At 42.5% G+C, this 19476-nt stretch overlaps 1 protein-coding gene across 1 annotated transcript in view; it reads right to left on the reverse strand.

The window, feature by feature from the left end:
• Positions 1-14058: 14058 nt before the first annotated feature.
• The window catches only part of cdk15 (cyclin-dependent kinase 15), a 49794-nt gene continuing 44376 nt past the window's right edge, over positions 14059-19476 (reverse strand). The window contains exon 13 of the mRNA XM_078291234.1: positions 14059-14171. Coding sequence (XP_078147360.1) covers positions 14059-14171 — 113 coding nt within the window. The remainder of the gene's footprint in view (positions 14172-19476) is intronic.

The raw sequence follows: 19476 nt of genomic DNA on the forward strand, positions 1-19476 counted from the left end.
TTTTTTTTTTTCTTTTCAAGGCCGAGTATCATTTGAAATCCCAATTCCCAAAAATCCAAAACTTCAAAGTTGATATAGGTTATAAAATAATAAATTTTCCAATACCTTTCTTTGTTGAATGAAAGCACATTTCATTATGTTATACAGTAAATTATTTACTGTGTAACATCTGTATATGCCACTTGCTTTCCTAAACAGTATCAGACCAAACTCAGTTGGTTTAATCAAAACAAAAACACTAGAAAATGTGAGTTCTTCTGGATTTTTGATATCTTTTGATGCCATAAAATTCAAACTAATCCCAAAAATCGCCGCCGGTATTGTTTCCCTTTCACAAAGACGACCATAAGTTACTGCGGGGGAAACGGAGAGAGAGTGTGCGGAGGTCAGGACGGGAGGCAGGGAGCGTCCACTCCTGCCGTGAGGGTCAGAGGGAAACCGGCGTGGGGTTGACGGCTCCGCTGGGCGGCGTCTGGGCCACCTGACCCGGGCCATATGCTCCCCCCCCCCCCCCCCCCCCCCCCCTCGCCTCCCACGGACCGGCCGGCGTGCACGACCCGGGGCGGCCCGCGATTCATGGGCCCGGCGTGCGTCGCGGGTCGAGGGTCAAGTTCGCCGCTGAGAGCTTGAAGAGACGTTTTATTTTGGTAAGAAACAAGTTCAGAGGTTTGATCCCCAGCTAGATGTAAGTTCCTCTCTATAAGGATGTCAGATAAAATATAAATATCTCTTTACAGGTCTATCTTAAACCCCACTGTAATACACACTGTAGTAAACACTCTCTCTCTTTCATTTTCTTTCTTTTTCTCTCTTATTTTCTTCATCTCTCTCCCTGCCAAATCCCCCCTAAAACACATTTCTGGGTCCATTTAGTAGTTTGGTGTATTTCTCTTCTTCCCGTGGATAACTGGCCAATCGTTTGATATCAGAAAATGTTTCAGCGATCTAAAACCTCAGCGGTAAACGTCAGGTTTTGGTGTCAGCTCCTCAGAATCAAAGAGCGACGGCTTCTTTCTAGAGCCGCCATTTTGCACCGAGAGACGTCCAACAATCACACAGGGAGAAATCCATCGTAGAAGAAGAAGAGAGACCAATTTCTCCACCCACAGGAGCAGGAGAGAGACCAGAATGCAATGCAGCAGAGAGACAAGGTTGCATTTATGACCCACAGGTGAACGATCACACTTTCAAGCTGTTTGTATGCCCAGATGCTAACCTTTGATTGAAAGCATCGACTTCTCTGGGGGGTTGTCGAAAGGCATTCTGGGAAATGTAGGAAATCGCTAACTGAAGTTGAAGTAGACGAGGCAGGTTGAGGGAAAACACTTCATCACAAAATAGTGCAGATTTTTCCTTTAATGCCTAAAAAATGTAAATGAAAGTTCTCCTCTCCCTACTGGCTTATAGTGATCTTTCACTTTAGTAGAATATTTTCTCTTTTTCTAAAACACACAGAAACTAGACTGCAATTCGTCTTTTCTGTGCTCTGTAGAAGTAAACTTGTCCACAAAAGAATATAAAAACAAAATCCGCTGGACTTCAACTGAAGACGTTTCACCTCTCATCCGAACTGATGAAGCCTCTTGGATGTTCAGTTCATTATTATTCGTTATTTTGTGAGGAAGTGTTGTAATTTACTTTTTTCCGGTGAACCCACTTTCCCTCAACCTGCCTCAGCTACTTCTAAGTCAGTCGGTGATTTCCTACGTTTCCCAGAATGCCTTTGGACTTTCCATGTCTCATCATCCCATCAGCGGATGAGTAAATAAAAATCTTCAACTCTTCATTTTTATGTCCAGTGGATTTTGTTTTTTAGATATTTTTTTGACGTCTTACTACCTGGATGACTGAAATGAATTTAGACAGACAAGAAATCGACTTGTTTGCAGAAGTTATGAGTTGTGAGAATTTAAAAAAAAAAATCTACAAGGTCTTGGGGTGGAGCAATACTAGACCAGACAAAGAGTTTTTTTTATCAAATTTCTGCTCATGTTGGGAGAACTTTACAGCAAATATCAGGAGAAACGCTGTCAGACTGAACTCATGGAGGCTCTTCTTCTCTTCTTTCTGCTACGTTGACACCTCCGTTTCTGGGCGACGACCCAAATGGTGAGGTGTCTTGAGTGGGGGGGGGGGGGGGGGGGGGGTAGGGAGTGTTGAGGAGGAAACCACCTGGGAGCTGACTGGCCCATACACTCCCCCGGGTGTCAGCTATTTAGCCCGGCTTTAGAGGGTCGAGGCTTGCTGTAGGCATTTGGAGGGGGGGGTGATGAGGATCTGCAACACCCCAATCCCCCACCCCCCCGACCCCCGAAACCAGACCTGGGTAGTCTGTGATGAAGGGTGGAGGGTGGAGGGTGGAGGGTAATAAACGAGGAGCAGGGTGCGAGATAGATGAGAAGTTTCTCCGAATGTAGGAAGCAGCTGACAATCGTCAATTAGAGGCCTGTTAATGCGCGGCGCTAAACGAGCTGTAAATCAGCTGCAGCCAAAACAGGCCGGGTGTCGACGTGATGAGGAGGAGAGAGCAGGCAGAGACTCCACAGACCAAAGTCAGCCATGTTTTGGTGCTTGGATCGGACATTGTTTTAGGCATTTTGACACTTTAACAGGAAATGCAGCAGTCCTTTCTCATGAAATTCTGTGAAATGAGCAAACACCTACCAGTAGATGTGAGGGAATCCCACTTGTTTCCAGTGCAGTTTCAGGAAATGTTGTAGAGACAAGACACAGATCTCAAAAGAATAAGGCAGATCACTTTGCTAGTATCGAGAAAATGACTTGACTCTTGAAACAAGTCGATATGCGTAGGAAACAAGTCAAAAAATACATTTTAAGACTCATTAGAAGATTAAATCACTTGTTAAAGGCGGAAAAAAACAGTTATATATCATCAATCTGTGATCTTCAATGCATTCCAGGAGTTATTTTGTTCAATCTGACTCATCTACTTATATTTCAGTTTCAGTGATTTCCTACATTTCCCAGAATGCCTTTGGACTTTCAGTGTTTTAGATAGCTTTACTGTCTAGATAGCTAGACGGCTTTCTCCTATTAAACTCCACTGTAGCTGTGCTGGAAGTATCTCAAAATTGACACACAAATGCAAGCTACATCGCCAATGTTGAAATGTTTTAAGGTGGACTTTTCCTTTAAGGTGGAAGAGAGGAGTTCTCAGGCTGTAATGGAAGATCAGGATCGACTCAAGTGAACATGGGATGATCGCTCTGTAAAAACTGAGAGAGACAGGAAGAGAGAGGGGATTGGAAGTGTTATGGAGCCCCAAGTGGTTTGGCACCTCTGTCTGCCACCCCACCCCACCTCACCCCCACCCATCCACACCCCCACCCTCGGGTGCTCTTGACACCTAGGAGGGAATTGGCACGGTGACGCTTCCATTTGGAAGTTTTTTCTAGCCAAATAAACACTTGTCCTTCTCGCCTCATCTCCCGGTGTAAGCAGCTGTGTGTGTGTGTGTGTGTGTGTGTGTGTGTGTGTGTGTGTGTGTGACACAGAGAGTGGGTGTGGTGTGTGTTTGTGTGTCAGAGACAGAGAGAGAATGAGACAGAGTGGGTGTTGTGTGTATGTGCGCATGTGTGTTTGTCAAAATATATGTGTGTTATGTGTATATCAAAGAGAAAGGGTGTGTGACAAGGTTGTGTGCGTGTGTGTGTGTGTAGTGTGTGTGTGTGTGTGTGTGTGTGAATGAAGAGAGAGAGCTTGTGTGTGACAGAGTGGGTGTTGTGTGTGTGTGTGAGAATTTGTGTGTGTGAAAGAGAGAACAGAGAGAGAGAGAGAGGGTGTTTTAGAGGGCGGGTGTTGTGTGTGCAAATGAGAGCGTGTGTGTGTGTGTGTGTGTGTGTGTGTCAGAGAGAGAGAATAGAGAGAGCGAGGTAGTGTGAACACACCAGTAAATCTGTCAGCATGGAAGCTGCTGGTGTTCTGTTGGTTTTAATTGGGAGAGCCTGCAGAGCTTGTAGCGCCCCCTAGTGAGCAGAACAGCCACTGTCTGAAAGTATCATCACTTTATTTTATTTTTTTTTACTCTATTGCTCACAAATGCAGACGATTGCGTTCCCTCCCAAGCTGCCATTTTGTAACCCCGGGTCTAAAGATGGCCGACAACCCCGATGACATTCCTCGGTGAATTTTGTTTTCCAGCCAGGAAGCGTTTTGGAAGAGTGGGAGTCCCGATTTTTCGAATGGAGAATATCTCATTTTGGCATGAAACTCCGATTGCAGAGCGCAGCATGCATGACCGAGTTAATGTTGCATTATGTAATGAGATTAAGCCCTAAGTAGTTTTTGCATTCCCACTGCATACTATCTAGTAGATTTATATGATGAGTTCTACTGCAAAACACTAAATCCATTTTGGAAAAATATCATCTCCAGAGGTCCATTATTTAATATCTTTACAATATACTGTATATAGGATCCTGTTTGTAAAAGTGTTTTCATTTTGTCAACCAAGGACTTAAGTTATCTACTATCACTGAAAAAGTAGCAGAATTTGTTATAATTTCTGTTTGTCTTTGTTATCAACCATTTTGTAAGAGGAAGTTTTTCAAATGGTGAATATTTCATTTTGGAGGAAAACTCTTCATGTGTCGTATTATTATCATATTATTAAAATGCCTGTGAGAAACTCTCCTATGCTAACATGGTAGCTGCCAAACAGCTTAACAAACTGGATTTTTTGTTTGTTTGCTATCAACCATTTTGTAACAAGAAGAGTCAGCTTTTAAAATGGATTAAAAACTGATATCTCATTTTGGAACAAAACGTTTCATATCTCCTGTCATTTTATTATCAACATGGCTCTGATCAACCTATCTGTGCTAGCTTGCTAGCCAACAAAAACAACTCAAGAAACTGGATCAATGTGAAGCAGTTAGTGATTTCCTACATTTCCCAGAATGCCTTTCGACTTTCAGTGTTTTAGATAGCTGAACTTTACTGCTATTAAACTCCATTGTAGCTGCGCTGGAAAAATCTTAAAATTGACCCAACCTATCTGTGCTGACAATTCAAGAAACTGCATTGAAACTGGATGAATGTGAAGCAGGTCGATGATGAAAATGAGCTTATGTGTTCAGCAAGTCTTCCCTGGGTAAATAAAGGTTAAAACAGAGTAAAAAGAAAGGGTGCAGAGCTCAAAGACCTTTCCAGACACTTCCCTAACGTTACCCATACACTACTGTGGTGCCTGGACCAGCCGGACTGGTTAGACTGTTGACCAGTTTGCACCGGCCAGGCTCCGACCATAAATGCTGGTTTAGCAGGTGAGCGGCTTTGTATATATTTTGGGCATTTTTATGCTGGTGAGCTGGTCTGTCGGCATCAGTGTTCTTATTTACCACCACGTTTCTGTCATGAAATGAAACTCTGAAACGCAGATTTACATGAATTATGTGAAAATGATGTTCCTCCACCATGAACTGGATTCCAGCAGCTTGAATTGGACACGGCATGTTCGGCTAAAGGTTGGCTAAGGCAACTAAAACAACTTTGGTTAGGGTTTTGGGTTAAGGTTAAGGTTAGGAAACAAAGACAACTTGAGGCTTTGAAAAACTAAAAATTTTAATTTCACTCGTAGAAATTTCCTTCCTACAAGCTGGGAACTGAACTCCGGCATTGAAGTCAAACTCATCGCCCACACATGCCACATATGTAACTTGGTGTTAACAAGTCGTGTTCATTTCACAAATAAATGTGAAATAAATGTGAAATGCGACAAGGAAATAGTAACCAGAGGGTCGCAGTCGAATCCCAACATAGAAAATGTCCCAACTGAGGAAAGTGAATGGGACAAGCTCTCTCCCTTCCCTCAGTATTTCCCAATCAAAATGCTCTTGAGCAAGGCACCTGAACCCCCCGGCAGCTGACTGAAGACTCCCTAGTGAGCATGTGTGTCCCTGCGATACTGTGGAGAAAAAAAAAAAAAGAGCAGTTCCCCCTCTTCATCCTTTCTTCCGAGCGAGCGAGGGAGAGAGGATACAGGTCAGCATCGCAGCGTGAAAACCGGGGCGAAATGGTCTGACGCTTTGAGGCCGGCGATATCTGTCTGAACCGAAGACCCGCCGGGCTCGGGGGGGGGAACTTTCCGGATACTTTGCTTTAGTCACTTCAGACTCCACACACGGCCTCCGGTGTCACATTATGACGCTTCATTAAGTGTGAAAGCTGATCGCCTCTGAGCGCCGGCGGGCCGAGTCACACGTACACAGCTTTTCCACTGCGGGAGAGCCGTGTTGTACCAGAACCGGACCCACAGCGGCAGGAGCATCAGCTGCAGGACTGGGTGGAGGTTTTTTTAATCCGGTGACTGTGTACGTTTGCAGCATGGGTGGGAATCGAACCAGCAACCCTGACACTGTTCACTGCAAAAAAAAAAAATGGAAAGCTGTCAAGTGATTTTCTCTTGTCTCCAGATCTTATCAAGCTTATTTTGTGATATTTTTAGTCAAATTATCTCACTGCACTGGCAGATAATCTTGCAATAAATTTCACTTGATTCACGCCAATATAACTTCTTCTTTCAAGAAATCATCATAAAACAATGAAGAAAATCTGGAAACAAGAAACTGAGAACAAGTTACATTCTCCTGGAAAAAAAAAGTCAAATTTGTTGAAACTGGTGAAATTCTTGAGATGATTTCCCTAAAAAAAAATCTTAAAATAAGCTTGATAAGTCTGGACACAAGAGAAAATAACCTAAGTTTGTCAGTTTTTTGTGCATTGGGCTAGACTGGACCACGTGCAGGGAGAGAGAGAGAGAGGGTTTTCCCATGGACAAGAACCTCGCTCTTCCCATACTGGACCATCAGTACCGTTTGATTTGGAGTATTGATCAGTTGTGTTTGAGTCGGAGGAAGCCAACCTGTCACCCTGCCTGCACCCTTTCAAACTGGATCGGTCCCAAATCTGTTTTGGTCTCTTACCAGCACAATTATTATTTTTAATTTATTTGGCTCAGTGTGGCAGAGGATCCGTACCCTTTGGCTTTCCATTGCAATTGTGAACATAATATGGGATCCTGTCCAGAATGCACATGTGTAACTATAGCAACAGCAGAACCATAGCAACCAGCGTCAACATCAACAACAACAACAGACATGGCCGACCCATGGGAGTCTTTATTGTCGTATTTTGCCTGGGATTATATCTTTCTTTTGAAATAATAATGCCTCAAAACAAACCGGCTTTCGTCTTTTTGGAGGAATTAAGTCTCTTCGGCACCATAATGTGATTAGCGCTTGTTTGTCTGTTTCTGAGTGTTGCTGTTGTTTTTCATTGTTGGTTTATGTTTTGTCTCTTTCTCAACTTTATCTGACTTTCCGCTTTCGTTCCATTTGTCCCCAAGCTGGAGATTTTAAAAATGGCGGCTGTGCCTGACCGCTGACCCCATGCGTCTCTTTTGTAAAGCGGACACATAAAGATCAGCTGTTACTGCACCAGAACTGTACTGAACCTGGAGCAGAACACAGTGGAAAAACACCCATATTCTGTCATGCCCGTGCTGAGGTGGAGGGTGAAAAGCGTGCGGCGCCGGCGGTCTGGGTGCTGCACGGTTCCCCTCTGCGGTGGGAGCGGCTCCTGCGTGTGGAAGCTGATTGGCTGCGGCCTCAGGCGAACACAGATAGGGTTCGCTGTGAAGCGATCGCTTGGCGGAGGAGGAGGTTAGTGATGCTGCAACCTGGATGAGACGGCTCCGGCTCACACTTACGTAACCTGGCACTGCGCCATGAGATGGTGTCATAGTGTTTCGAACGGTTCACACACACATATATGCACACACATGCACACACACACACACACACTCTTTGTCTTTCTCATAAACACAAGCAAATATAAGCACATACACTCGCAAAAAACACAACACGCACCCACATGCAAATACAATTACACATAAAAACACAAGCAAACATATGGGCAAGCATGCACAAACACACACACACACACGCACACACACACACACACACACACAGTATAGAGTCCACCAAGCAAGCGTGTAAGTGAACACAAACAACCATCTGTGTCCATTTGATTTCCTTTTTAAAAATACTAATTTATTAATTTATTCCCATACTATCTGGAGTTACTTTCCTTTCTAAATAGATTATGCTAACTAATTCTCCAAAAAAAAGATCCACCATTTAAAAAAGGTGACATCCACTCTTACAAAATGATTGACAGCACAAAATTCAAACAAATTATGGTATTTTTAAAGGACAGTAGGTAAACAAAGCCCTTGGTTGACAAAATGCCAACTGGATCCTGTTGTTTTTACACTGCAAAAAATGTCAAGCTGTCCAGTGATTTTATCTTGTTTCCACACCTATCAGCTTATTTCATTATATTTTTAGTCAAATTCTCTCACTGCACTGGCAGATAATCTGCTGGTTTCAGTCAATTTCACTTGATTCATGCCAATATGACTTCTTCTTTCAAGAAATCATCATAAAAAAATGAAGAAAATCTGGAAACAAGGAACTTCCTCCAAGACAATTTCACTTTTAGCAAGTAAGTTTTACCACATTATCTGCCAGTCTGGATATAAGATAAAATAACTGAACAGGTTTGTCAGTGTTTGCGGTGTAGAGACAGTGAGCGATGAGCTTCAGGTGATGATTTCTGCTCTGAAATCGGTGCACACATGCGTTTGGGAGACCAGAGAGCGCCGCCCCGCCGCCCCGCCGCCCCGCCGCCCCGCCGCCCCGCCGCCCTGCAGCCCTGCATCGGGCCGTCTGACCGGGAGCCGAGGAGCCTGGGAGAGGAGCGGCAGACGGCTTCAGATGGCCCGGGCAGATAGCCGAGGCTGCAGGAGACTCAGGACTCAGGAATGACAACCGTTTTCCCTCCAGGCTACAAATCACTCCTCGTTCGTGTTGGAGAGGCGGCGCCCGGGCCGGGACAAGGAAGGAAGCTGACTTATTCCTAAATTCTAACTGTCCAGGAGGAAAACACACAACCTGATATTTGGTCATTTGATATTTCTCACATATAGAGGATCCAAGTCTGCCAAAGTGTCATTTTGTTAGCAAATGACTGAATTTACTTGCTGTTCTTTAAAGGAGAAGACCGGTGTCATTTAGAGCAGCGGTTCTCAACGTGGGGTCCGGGGACCACCAGGGGTCCTTGAGGGGGTTCCAGGGGGTCCCCAGCAACCTGATGAATTGTTAAACTTCAGCATTATTTCATCTACAAGAAGTTAACACAGTTAGAGAATGTAGAAGAATGACTGTTCTGATCATAGTTTCTCTGTTATCTCTCTACCTACAATACAGACAGTCTTGGGATTCAGGACAAAATCATATCTGACAATAAAAATATTCTCAGATTTGGGTCTGAGAGACAAAATCTCATCAAATGGGGGTCTGTGGCTCTAATGTGGACTATATGAAAAAGGTTGAGAATCACTGATTTAGAGTGACCCATTTACTGCTACATTTTTTAACATTTACTTATTTTTTTGTTGTTTTAAAAATACAAACTTTACAATGTCAAACCTAGCTTGAATTTAACTGCTGTCAACAAAGATGCCCTGAATAAATTTTGCGCCATCGATTATTTTGTAAGAGTTGGAGAAGTAGAGAGAGAGAAGCTATTGGATTGTTATTAATAAAATTTATTTTGTTTACATGCAAAATTGAAAAAAAAAGTGCTAAAATGACCAAACATACGCAATCGTTACTGCAACATTTATTGATTCATACACACACGCTGTTCCACACACACACACACACACACGCTCTTCCACACACACACACACACACACACACACGTATAGCAGAGCAGAGGAATGTTTAGGTACACACCGCTGGAGAGTGGCTTCTCGCTGCTGTTTTGTGGAGAGAAAAAAACTGATAAATCCAATTTTGGTGAATTTCATGTTTTTTACTTGAACTGAACGTTTCCATGGAAACCCATTCAAAAACCCAGGATAACATTTCAGAGGTGCATCACGGGATCTGAAGAGATGGGATCTTTTCTAAATTCCCGAAAAGTTGAATTGTTGAAGATCGGTGGTTTGGTGAAATACAGGGTCCAAAAGTAAACACACAGCACACACAGGCCCAGACCTGCGCAATACACACACATGCACACTCTGGATTTTAAAACTGAGATTTGATCTGTTTTTTATTGCAGTTTTTGTCCAAATGACTTTGTGATGACCTGAAGTGTTTTGTAAATAGATTTGGCATTGCTCAACCCCATGGTATGAAAAGGATAACATGTGAAAGTGTGTGTGTGTGTGTGTGTGTGTGTGTGTGTGTGTGGCCAAATGTCTTGTAAAGAAAAAGAAGAAAATGTCTCTGGTGGTGGGTTTTTTTTATGGAAACCCATCCAATGATTTGTAGGACAACACAAAAAGTATCAATCAATATAAAAATTAATGATTGCACAATGCATATGTTCACTGTTAAAAAAAAAAAAAAAAAGAAAAAAAAAAAGACAGATGCCTTAAGTAAATCCTGTCAAAAACAATCTGAAATACCTGCAACCACCCACACTCCCACACTGGAAGGATCTTAAAATATTGTAATTCTAAGATATGTAAGTTCTCAGTCAAACTTTCTTTGGATAAATAAAGGTTTTTAAAAAAAGACAATGACAACTTACCCATCACAACAGCCTTCACCATGTGGACAGGACAGACATCAGCAGGAGAGAGAGAGACGACGTGTTTCAGGTCTTTCAGCGTCTCGTTCACACCGAGCAGTTTATCGGACGTCTGGAGCTTCAGTTCAGTCTGTCTGACCCGGGGAGAACGATGTCATTCAAACTTGATATATAACAGCACCGAGACGCCTGGAGATGAGAGTCTCAGTCCATCTAACAAGAGAACTGCGGTGCGGTTCGTTAGGAGCGAGAACGAAATCGAAAACCACCCCCAAAACACAAGGGATTATGGGTAGAAGGAGACGGATGTTGACGTCTGATAGCCAGCAGTTCCTCATGCTTGGAAAGCCTAGCAGAACAACAATGAAGTCTGGACTGATGCTCATATTCAGCTGTTTCTTCATGTGTTCTTAAAGTCGAGATGAAACGGCATTTCGAGAGTATCTAACTTCCGTATCGTGACGTATTTCCGAGTGAAACAGGAAAGACAGGCGGGACGTAACGTTGGGAGGAATTTGATTTGAACGTTGAAAAGTGGGTGTGTCATAACACCCGAAGACACACCGAAGTACCGTGCTGTTGCTAGCTAGCTAACTAATGAATCTTAGCCTCTTAGCTCTGTGCGCTAAAAGTTGAAGATTGATTGATGGGTGGATGTCATGATATTATTGGTTGAAATTAGTTACGGGCATGCTTACGTAAGCACACGGCATATTTTGTTTTACAGGGAGAAAACATGATTGAATTTTGATATAAGAATACAATGAAATTGATTTTTGGTATTTTTTTTGGCATATATTGTTAAATAGGTGCACAGTATGACCGGGGATGTGATCTAAAAGGGTTAAAAAGGCATTTTTCATTTCATCTCGTCTTTAACTGGTGTGAACACCACAGAAGAAGAGACAGACAAGTCCATCATGCAGAGATAAAGTGACAGGAACTGGAGTCAGATTTGTTTTGACTCTCTAACCTGGCAGGATGACAGGTGACCAAACCTCTGTCCAATAAACGAGCTGCTTGTGAGTCATGTGACTTTTGTTTACAAGCCCTGGTTCACTTATAACTGGAGAGCGTGAATCTAAACGAACTAAATACAAAAATGCAACTAAGGAAACTTTTCCTCTATGGTTCGGATCAAGGAAAACAAACTGTACCGTGTGATCGAACCCTGTGATCGAACTGTGATCGAACCCTTAATCCCATCATGTGAATTATAATTAATTTTGACACTTTGAAAAACCCACCAAACACATTCACAAGTCTGAAAAAGCGATATATATTCCCAGCAGAGATTCCCACCTTGCTGTTTTACACTTGCAGCAAGCCCAAAGGTCAAAGGTTAACTACAGTGTACATGATAAAACGTAAGTCTAGACACACAGCAGTTATCGTCGTTCTGCTGCAGAGGGAAATCCACATGCTGTCCCAGGTGGAGATATATGAAGTCTGGATGTGTAGGAGGCGTTTACTGGGGCTGGGAAAGTGGAGCCAGATCCAAAGTAATCCCGTGAATTTCTGTCTAAACCTGATGATTTGTCAGCTCAAACCCAGCCGAAGAGCCCCGAAATTACAGGAATTTTCAAATGTTAACAGATAATATTTTCCAGCGGTATTTTTTTAAACTCAGCCCAACGCAAAAACCCAAAGGACTGAGTGAGGCTTCGCCGGGTTTGAGCATAAACACCGAGCTCTAGTGTGCAGCAGTTAAAAAAATATTAAAAATACTCGTCAACAAAATGAAATGTTTTACCGCTGTTGAATCTTAAGACACTAAGAATAAATGATAGAGAGGGTAGAGAAAAAGGAGGGAGAGGAAGAGGAAGAGCGAACGGGACGGCTGAGAAACGAGAGGAAAACGGGGATTAGATCAATTAAAGGGAAGGTTTGGGATTTTTAAAGGTCTATCCTATCGATCACTAATCAGACATTCAATTCCTGACCGTGTTTTTAATTCTGAGGAATCGGCACCAGACTCCTGTCAGCGTTCGTTAGCGATGCCAGTGAGAGCCAGTGGGGAATGAAACCGTTTTTGTGCGAGAATTTCCATTTTTTCCCAGTTTCAAGGGAGTTTTTTGAGAGAAATTGTTTAATTTCTCTGTGTTTAGCTGCTCCAACACTGCTAATAAATGCTAACAGGAGCTGGGACCTCAAAAACAAAAGCACAGAAATGTTTTAGATGTCCTTAAAGACTTGTTTACCAATGAACAGGTTTCTAAAAAAAATCCTAAAATATTACTTTAACCACTGAGATTCATACAGGATGTACATATGAGGCCAAAAGCATAATGTGCATTTCCTTTGTCCTCTGTTTCTTCAAGACAGAACATTTGGAGGGTTTCTCTACCAAAACACCACAGATCCATTTTGGAAAGCATCTCACCACCTTAATTCATCAGTCAATATTTCAGAAGCACAGATGATTCAATCCTTCAAAACTAGAACTAGTTTGTGAGCAAATGTCTTAAGATGACAGTTAACATTAATAGCAACCCAGAGTGCAGTTTACTTTCATGCCAGCTGTCATTTTGTCCAGTGTGTGTGTCCATTTGTTGACATCTCATTAATCATCTGTTTTTCAGAAGTTTTCAAAAAGCACTCACAAGACACTTCATCATTTGTGTTGCTTGATCAATTTTCCACACTGATGTGATTTGTACACAAGGGTTAGACGATATATCGGGGCCGATACTGGCCTTTTAATACATATCTGATATCGATCATCCACCTCTGATATGATTCCTCCTGACCACAGCTACGGAAAAACAGTCTGCAAAACCTCACATGACATTTTATTTTCTTTGTAGATTTTGATTTTTTTCCATTTAATTGTTCGATAATGTTTCTGTGATTCGACTCTCAATTTAAAAGCAGTAATGTATCCCAGAGTTTCTCTCACCATTGAACAGGTGCGGCGGGTCTTTCTGCCTTAAAGAGCTGCTGACACTAAAAGGATTTCATCAGTCTGTGTTTCAGTGGAGAGTTTTAGTGTCCCATCATGGTCTGAATGCTGCTTCAGAGGCTTTTCCACCCTCACAAGGAGAAAACTGTGGGGGAAACACTGAATAATTGTAATTTTTGGACATAAAAATGGTCAATTTTAAAGATAATGAATTCCCAAACCTGGAAATTACCAAGTATATTTTCCAAACTTTGCCCAGTAACCCTTAGTGAAGCAGATTTGCATTATTACTACTACAAGACAAAACCGGATCGGATTTCTTGTTGATCTAGGTGCGAGGAAGTCTCTTTTTTACGATGCTAGCTAATGCTCTTTAACCCTTTAAACCGCAGTCTTTAAACCCGAAGCTCCGGCTGAGCGAGAGGTGCGATCCTCCAGTGAATTATCATATTGTCTGTGATGTGAGGAGAGTCGGTCCGTCGGTGTCCGGATTCAGCCCGGTCGTCTCCGTCGGTCTACTGAAGGTTTCATCACCAGCATTTGGCCAGAGGAGCCAGGGAGGGCTTGGTCCTGCGGCTGGGGCTGAAGATGTCCCGCACCTCCGTCTCCAGCCGGACGCCGGGAACCTTGAAGATGGAGACCGCTGAAAAGAGAGAGAGAGAGAGAGAGAGAGAGAGAGAGAGAGAGAGAGGTGGAGGAATCATCAGAAAAGATGAGCGCAAGTAACAGAAACTCAGCCGATGTGGACGATCAACAGTCTTGTCGCCATAGATGATCTTTTCACTGTCATCGGGCGTCAACAGCCAATCAGATTTCCTTTCTTCCTTGTTTCCCTACTAATGCGATTTAGTTTCATGATCAATATTTCTGCCTGGCAAGTGCAAAATGGACGAGAAGTTGATTCCAGACGTTCAACGCCTCCTAGTTCTCTACGCTGCGCAAAATTGCAAGCTTTCCAGTGATTTCATCTTTGTTTCCAGACCTATCAAGCTTATTTCGTGATATTTTTAGTCAAATTCTCTCACTGCACTGGCAGATAATCTTGCTGGTTTCCGTCAATTTCACTTGATTCATGCCAATATGCCTTCTTTAAAGAAATCATCATAAAACAATGAAGAAAATCTGGAAACAAGGAACTTTCTCCAAGTAAATGTCTGGAGACATTAAGAGAAAATAACTTTTACAGTGTACAAGTTCTCTACAACTTTTATTAGCGCTTACTAGCTATGTGAACCTTAAGCTATGTTGACGTAAATATGACAGAAATACGATACATGGGACTTTTTTGTGCTTTTCCTCCCACTCGGGGTCACAAATCAACACAAGCGGCAAACAAATCCACCGCTATCGGCAGTCCAAGACAATAAAAATCTGAATGCTTTGTTATTTTCACAGTAGTAAAATCATTTTGAATGCCCAAAGAGTTAAATAAGAAAAACGAGTGTCAGGAGAAAACAGAGTGTGGTCTCTCAGTCAATTTATCCTCTCTCCTGTCTCTCCATCCCTCCTCCTGAGTCTTTTTTCCACCCTCTTCATTTCTTCACACCGTTTCCCTCCCTCTCCTTCCCTCTGTCCGACTCCCTGCTCTCTGGTTTTCTTCCCTCTCTCTCTCTCTCTCTCTCTCTCTCTCCAGTCTCTCTTTCCCTCATGTCTCATTCTCGTTCCTCCCTCTCTCCCTCCTCTCTCTCTAATCTCCCAATCTCACTCCATCTCTTTCTAGTTCCTCTCTCTCTTTTCTCTCCTATTCGTTTTTCCCCTGCTCTCTCTCTCCCTCTCTCTCTCTCTCTTTCTCCTTCTCTCTCCTCTCGTTAACAGTCAGGTAATGATGCTTCATTAACCGACTACTGAGCGGTTCATGCAGCGCAGGTTCGATTCTGCTCAGCTCCATCAGATAAAACTCCACTTTAAACTCTCTTCATGTCTCACTGAGCGCCGCTCTGCTCTTACAGTGTTTTCATCCTGTGTGGAAGTCAGTTAAAGGCAAAAATTTCACACACACACAGTATATTAATTTCCCGTGCTTTTATTATTCCACACCAAACAACATTTCGCCCACAATGAACTTCTTTCTTCAGGTATTGACGGGTGAAACGTCGTTGTTTGGTGTGGAATAATAAAAGCACAGGAAATTAATATACTTTTAATATTGTTTGTCTGTTCAGCAAGAGTTTTTAAGAAAATCTACATGGAGGTGCGTATACTTTATTTTTCATTAACCAACACACAATTTTATGAAATGAGCATGAACTCTGAAATGCAGATTATGTGTTGTGGACATAAATAATGTGAAGATTATGTTCCTCTTTTGGACATTTTAACGTGTTCGTCAGTTAAGATTAGGTTAAGATTAGTAAAACCACTTTGGTTAAGGTTAGAGTTAAGGGGGTTGAACAGGGGTTAAACAGTAATTTAACAACAAACCCAAAATCCATGTAAAGCCTGACATCTCATGGTAAAAAAACATGCTACTGAACTTGCAACCTGCTATTGGCTGATCTTTGGTGCCAAGTGATGTCACCTTCTATAGAGTACAACAGGTGGTGACATCACCTGGCACCAAAGACCAGCCAATAGCAGATGGTAATTTCAGTAGCATGCTGTTTACCTTTAGATTTAGGTTTGGGGTTCAGCTGCTCTTTAAAGTGATAATCCTGCAGATTCTTGTTTTTCTTGGTTTCGGCGACACCTTTAGCGATCTTTGGTCATTGCTTTGGTGTTTTGCAGAATAAACGATAGCAAAACCTACCAGTCCAAAATCCACATCTGCATCTCTCCTCATCCTCTCTTCTCATTTTGCTTTTCATCTTGTTAAGGAAACGCTTTCCTTTTCAGCAGCTCGCCTTCCTCTGACTGATTCATCCCTTTCTTTTTCCTCTGATTTTCTGTTGCTGCAGTTTGAGTTTCTCTTCTCTTTGTCTGTTCAGCCTTTGGCGGCTATCGCTGCTCATGCTAACTACCCAGTTCTTCTTCTTCTGTTTATTCCAAACAAAAAAAATAAAATGCATCACTTCCTGTACGTTAAATATTACTCCAGTTGTGGTTATGAATAGTCACGCTTTTCACTGAATCTGCTTGACTAGCACTAGTAGATCGCTTCAGTCAAATAAAGGAAAAGGTGGGTGTCATGCTAAAAAAGGTTACCAAAGGAAGAACAGAACCAATCCCATCACCCCAAAAGCACAAGCCCCGCCCACCTTGCACACTGGGAGGAGCAAACATTATTGCATTCTCAAACTACTGAACAGCTTTGTCCGAAAATGTTCCAAATTTCTTTAAAAAAAACTGACACCTACTCCTAAAAAAATACTCAAATATCACTCAAAATGTAAACAAATTCAAGCGCTTTTTGAAGGCGAAAATGAAACTTAACTCCTTTGTTGACAAAATGGAAAACCCTTTCACAGACCGGATCCTCTAGGTTTTTTTTTTTAGAGTTAGATATTGAAAGATGGAGTTCAGGTAATGATTTTGCTCATCCCAAAATGGGAATGTGGTGTTTTGGAGATGAACTCTCTCCTGTCACAGCCTCTCCTCTCTGTAGTTCTGTCAGTCTGTCAGTCTGCATATCGCAAACTACTTTCATGCCTACTTCCTTCCCTTACTTGTTATTTATGCGTTTTGTTATTTGTGTACCATCCTCCTCCCTGTTGCGTTTTTTTTTCATTTGGTTTCTGTTGCCTGATTTACTTGTGTCTGTCTATGTCATCTTGAATCTTTTTCTTTTTTCCCTCCTCTCGTTGTTCTGCTGGAGTGAGACGTTTCTTATAAGCCCCTTGGGGTTTCTCTGTCTCACCCGCACAGTTTGTATTGCTTCTTTGTGCTTTTTTTAAGCATTTTTATCAGTTTTATGGAGATGCAAATCCGCTAAACCTAAATCTGAAAGTGGCAGAGATTTGGGGTTTATCTGCCCAGAACAGCAAGTTTATTCCCATTAATGTGTCTGTTACAAGCAACCGTGGAAACCCAGCATCCTCCTGGGTTAATGTGTTGAAAGTTTAATGTCTTGATAATGTCTCATACACACCATGCAGAACGCCTCGGGCTTCAAGGCATCAAAAGGTATCACGGCTTGAAAATATTGGATTTTTAGGATGGGATCTCAGGTTTTCTACGAGCTTGAGGATATTTTTATTGAGAAAATCAATTGATTATGGTCTGATTCTGTTCTGAAAAGCAAATGGCATGTATACACATCACATAGAGAGTGTTTTCCTCCGTTGCATCATGAAATGTGTTTTACCTTAAAGCTGCACCAGGCAACTTTGCATGTTGGCAGCTCCAAAAGGCAGCGAGAGGTAACAAATCTTGAACTACAATACTCAGAAATCCTGCGCTGTGAGGTCAGTGAACGTCACACAGCAGCTCATGTTTACCAAGCGGCCGCTCTGTGATGCTTTTATACCAAAGAAACCAAACAGACGAGAGAGGAGAAGATCTAACGCTGGTGAGTCCAGCTTTCTCTGCTGCTGGTTAGGAGACAGTTTGGATTTCACTCTTTAAGTTTTGACTCTTCACTTTCCTATGGGAGGAGAAGGATCTATATCCCCGACACCAGGATTACATTTGGGCTAATAGAGCGAATGTACGGGGTCTCAGTTAGTGGGAACGGGACGCTCTTCTCTGTACCCGCTCCCCTTTGTTTTTTACATAAAACTCTTTCCTGGAGCAGCTTTAACAAAGATAGAAAAAACACATCGGTTTGGAACTGCTGTCAACGTACTCCACCAGTACCAACTAGGGATATAGGACAATATATTGAAATTCAATACAGTACTGTGCAAAAGTCTTAGGCATTTAGGCACAAAAATCCATAAAGCGAAGATGCTTTCAAAAACAATGAAATGAAAAGTTTCTAAATATCCTAAAATGTTCTATAAAGAGCAGCAGTCTACTGACACACTAATGCAGAAAGCACATAAATAAACATCTAAGACAAAATGTATATAAAAAATCTATGGTGCCTAAGACTTTTGCACAGTAGTGTAAATCGCGATACAAAAATGAATACATATCGTGGAGCAGAAAAATAAATCGCGATGTTAGTTCCATTTCATTCAGCTGTAGTAATCTCTCAATCCAAATTACATTATTGTCACTTTGTAATGACATTTTTAAATTGTTGTTTACATTCTAGCAGCCAATGGCATCGCTAGAAAGATCTGTGTCTCAGAAATAAACACAATTCTGCACAGTCAGACTTTGTTGTCCTTGAGCTTTTATTTATTACATCTTGTTTGAATCAAATCTTGTATATCGTATCGTATCGGATCGTGAGATAAGCGTATCGTCCCATCCCTGGTATCACCTATTAGAATCTGTAGAGGAATGGAAAAATTCAGACACCCAGCTCTAAGTGTGTGTGTGTTTCCAGGCAGACCGCACCTCTCCACCACCCAGTTACCCACAGACGCTTCAAGGGAGCGGACATCTTGCTCTGTCAGGAGCGAAACCAAAAATATCCGCTAAATATCCACTTAAAAGGCACATTATCCCCCCCCCCCCCCCGCCCCCGTCCTTGAGGAGACAGGTGGGCTGTCTGTCAGCAGTCGCACAGCTAGACAGGTGGACGGCCTTCAAAACCTTCCTCTTTCTGCGCACGTGTGTGTGTGTGTGTGTGTGTTATTCTTAGTCGCAGCAGCAGAGCCGGGGAGACAGTCGGATGCATTCAAAGCACCCATCTGTGGGCTCGGCGGGGAGTCTGTGTCTTTAATCAGATTCCGGTGGCGTAAAGTGACAAACCGCAGCACCTTGTAGTCGAGTGCAAACGGAACATCCGATCAGTCTCGCTCAGCTGGGGCGGAGGGGGGAGCGGGGGATTTGGATGGCATGGAGAGGTAAGAGTAAGAGGTAATTATGGGCATCCACACTACAGAGACAAACGGAGAGACGGGCTGCTACACACACACACACACACACACACACATGTAAAAAACAACCGCAAACGTGAA

This window comes from Centroberyx gerrardi, chromosome 21 (genome assembly GCF_048128805.1).
Source record: "Centroberyx gerrardi isolate f3 chromosome 21, fCenGer3.hap1.cur.20231027, whole genome shotgun sequence".
NCBI classification, from domain to species: domain Eukaryota; kingdom Metazoa; phylum Chordata; class Actinopteri; order Beryciformes; family Berycidae; genus Centroberyx; species Centroberyx gerrardi.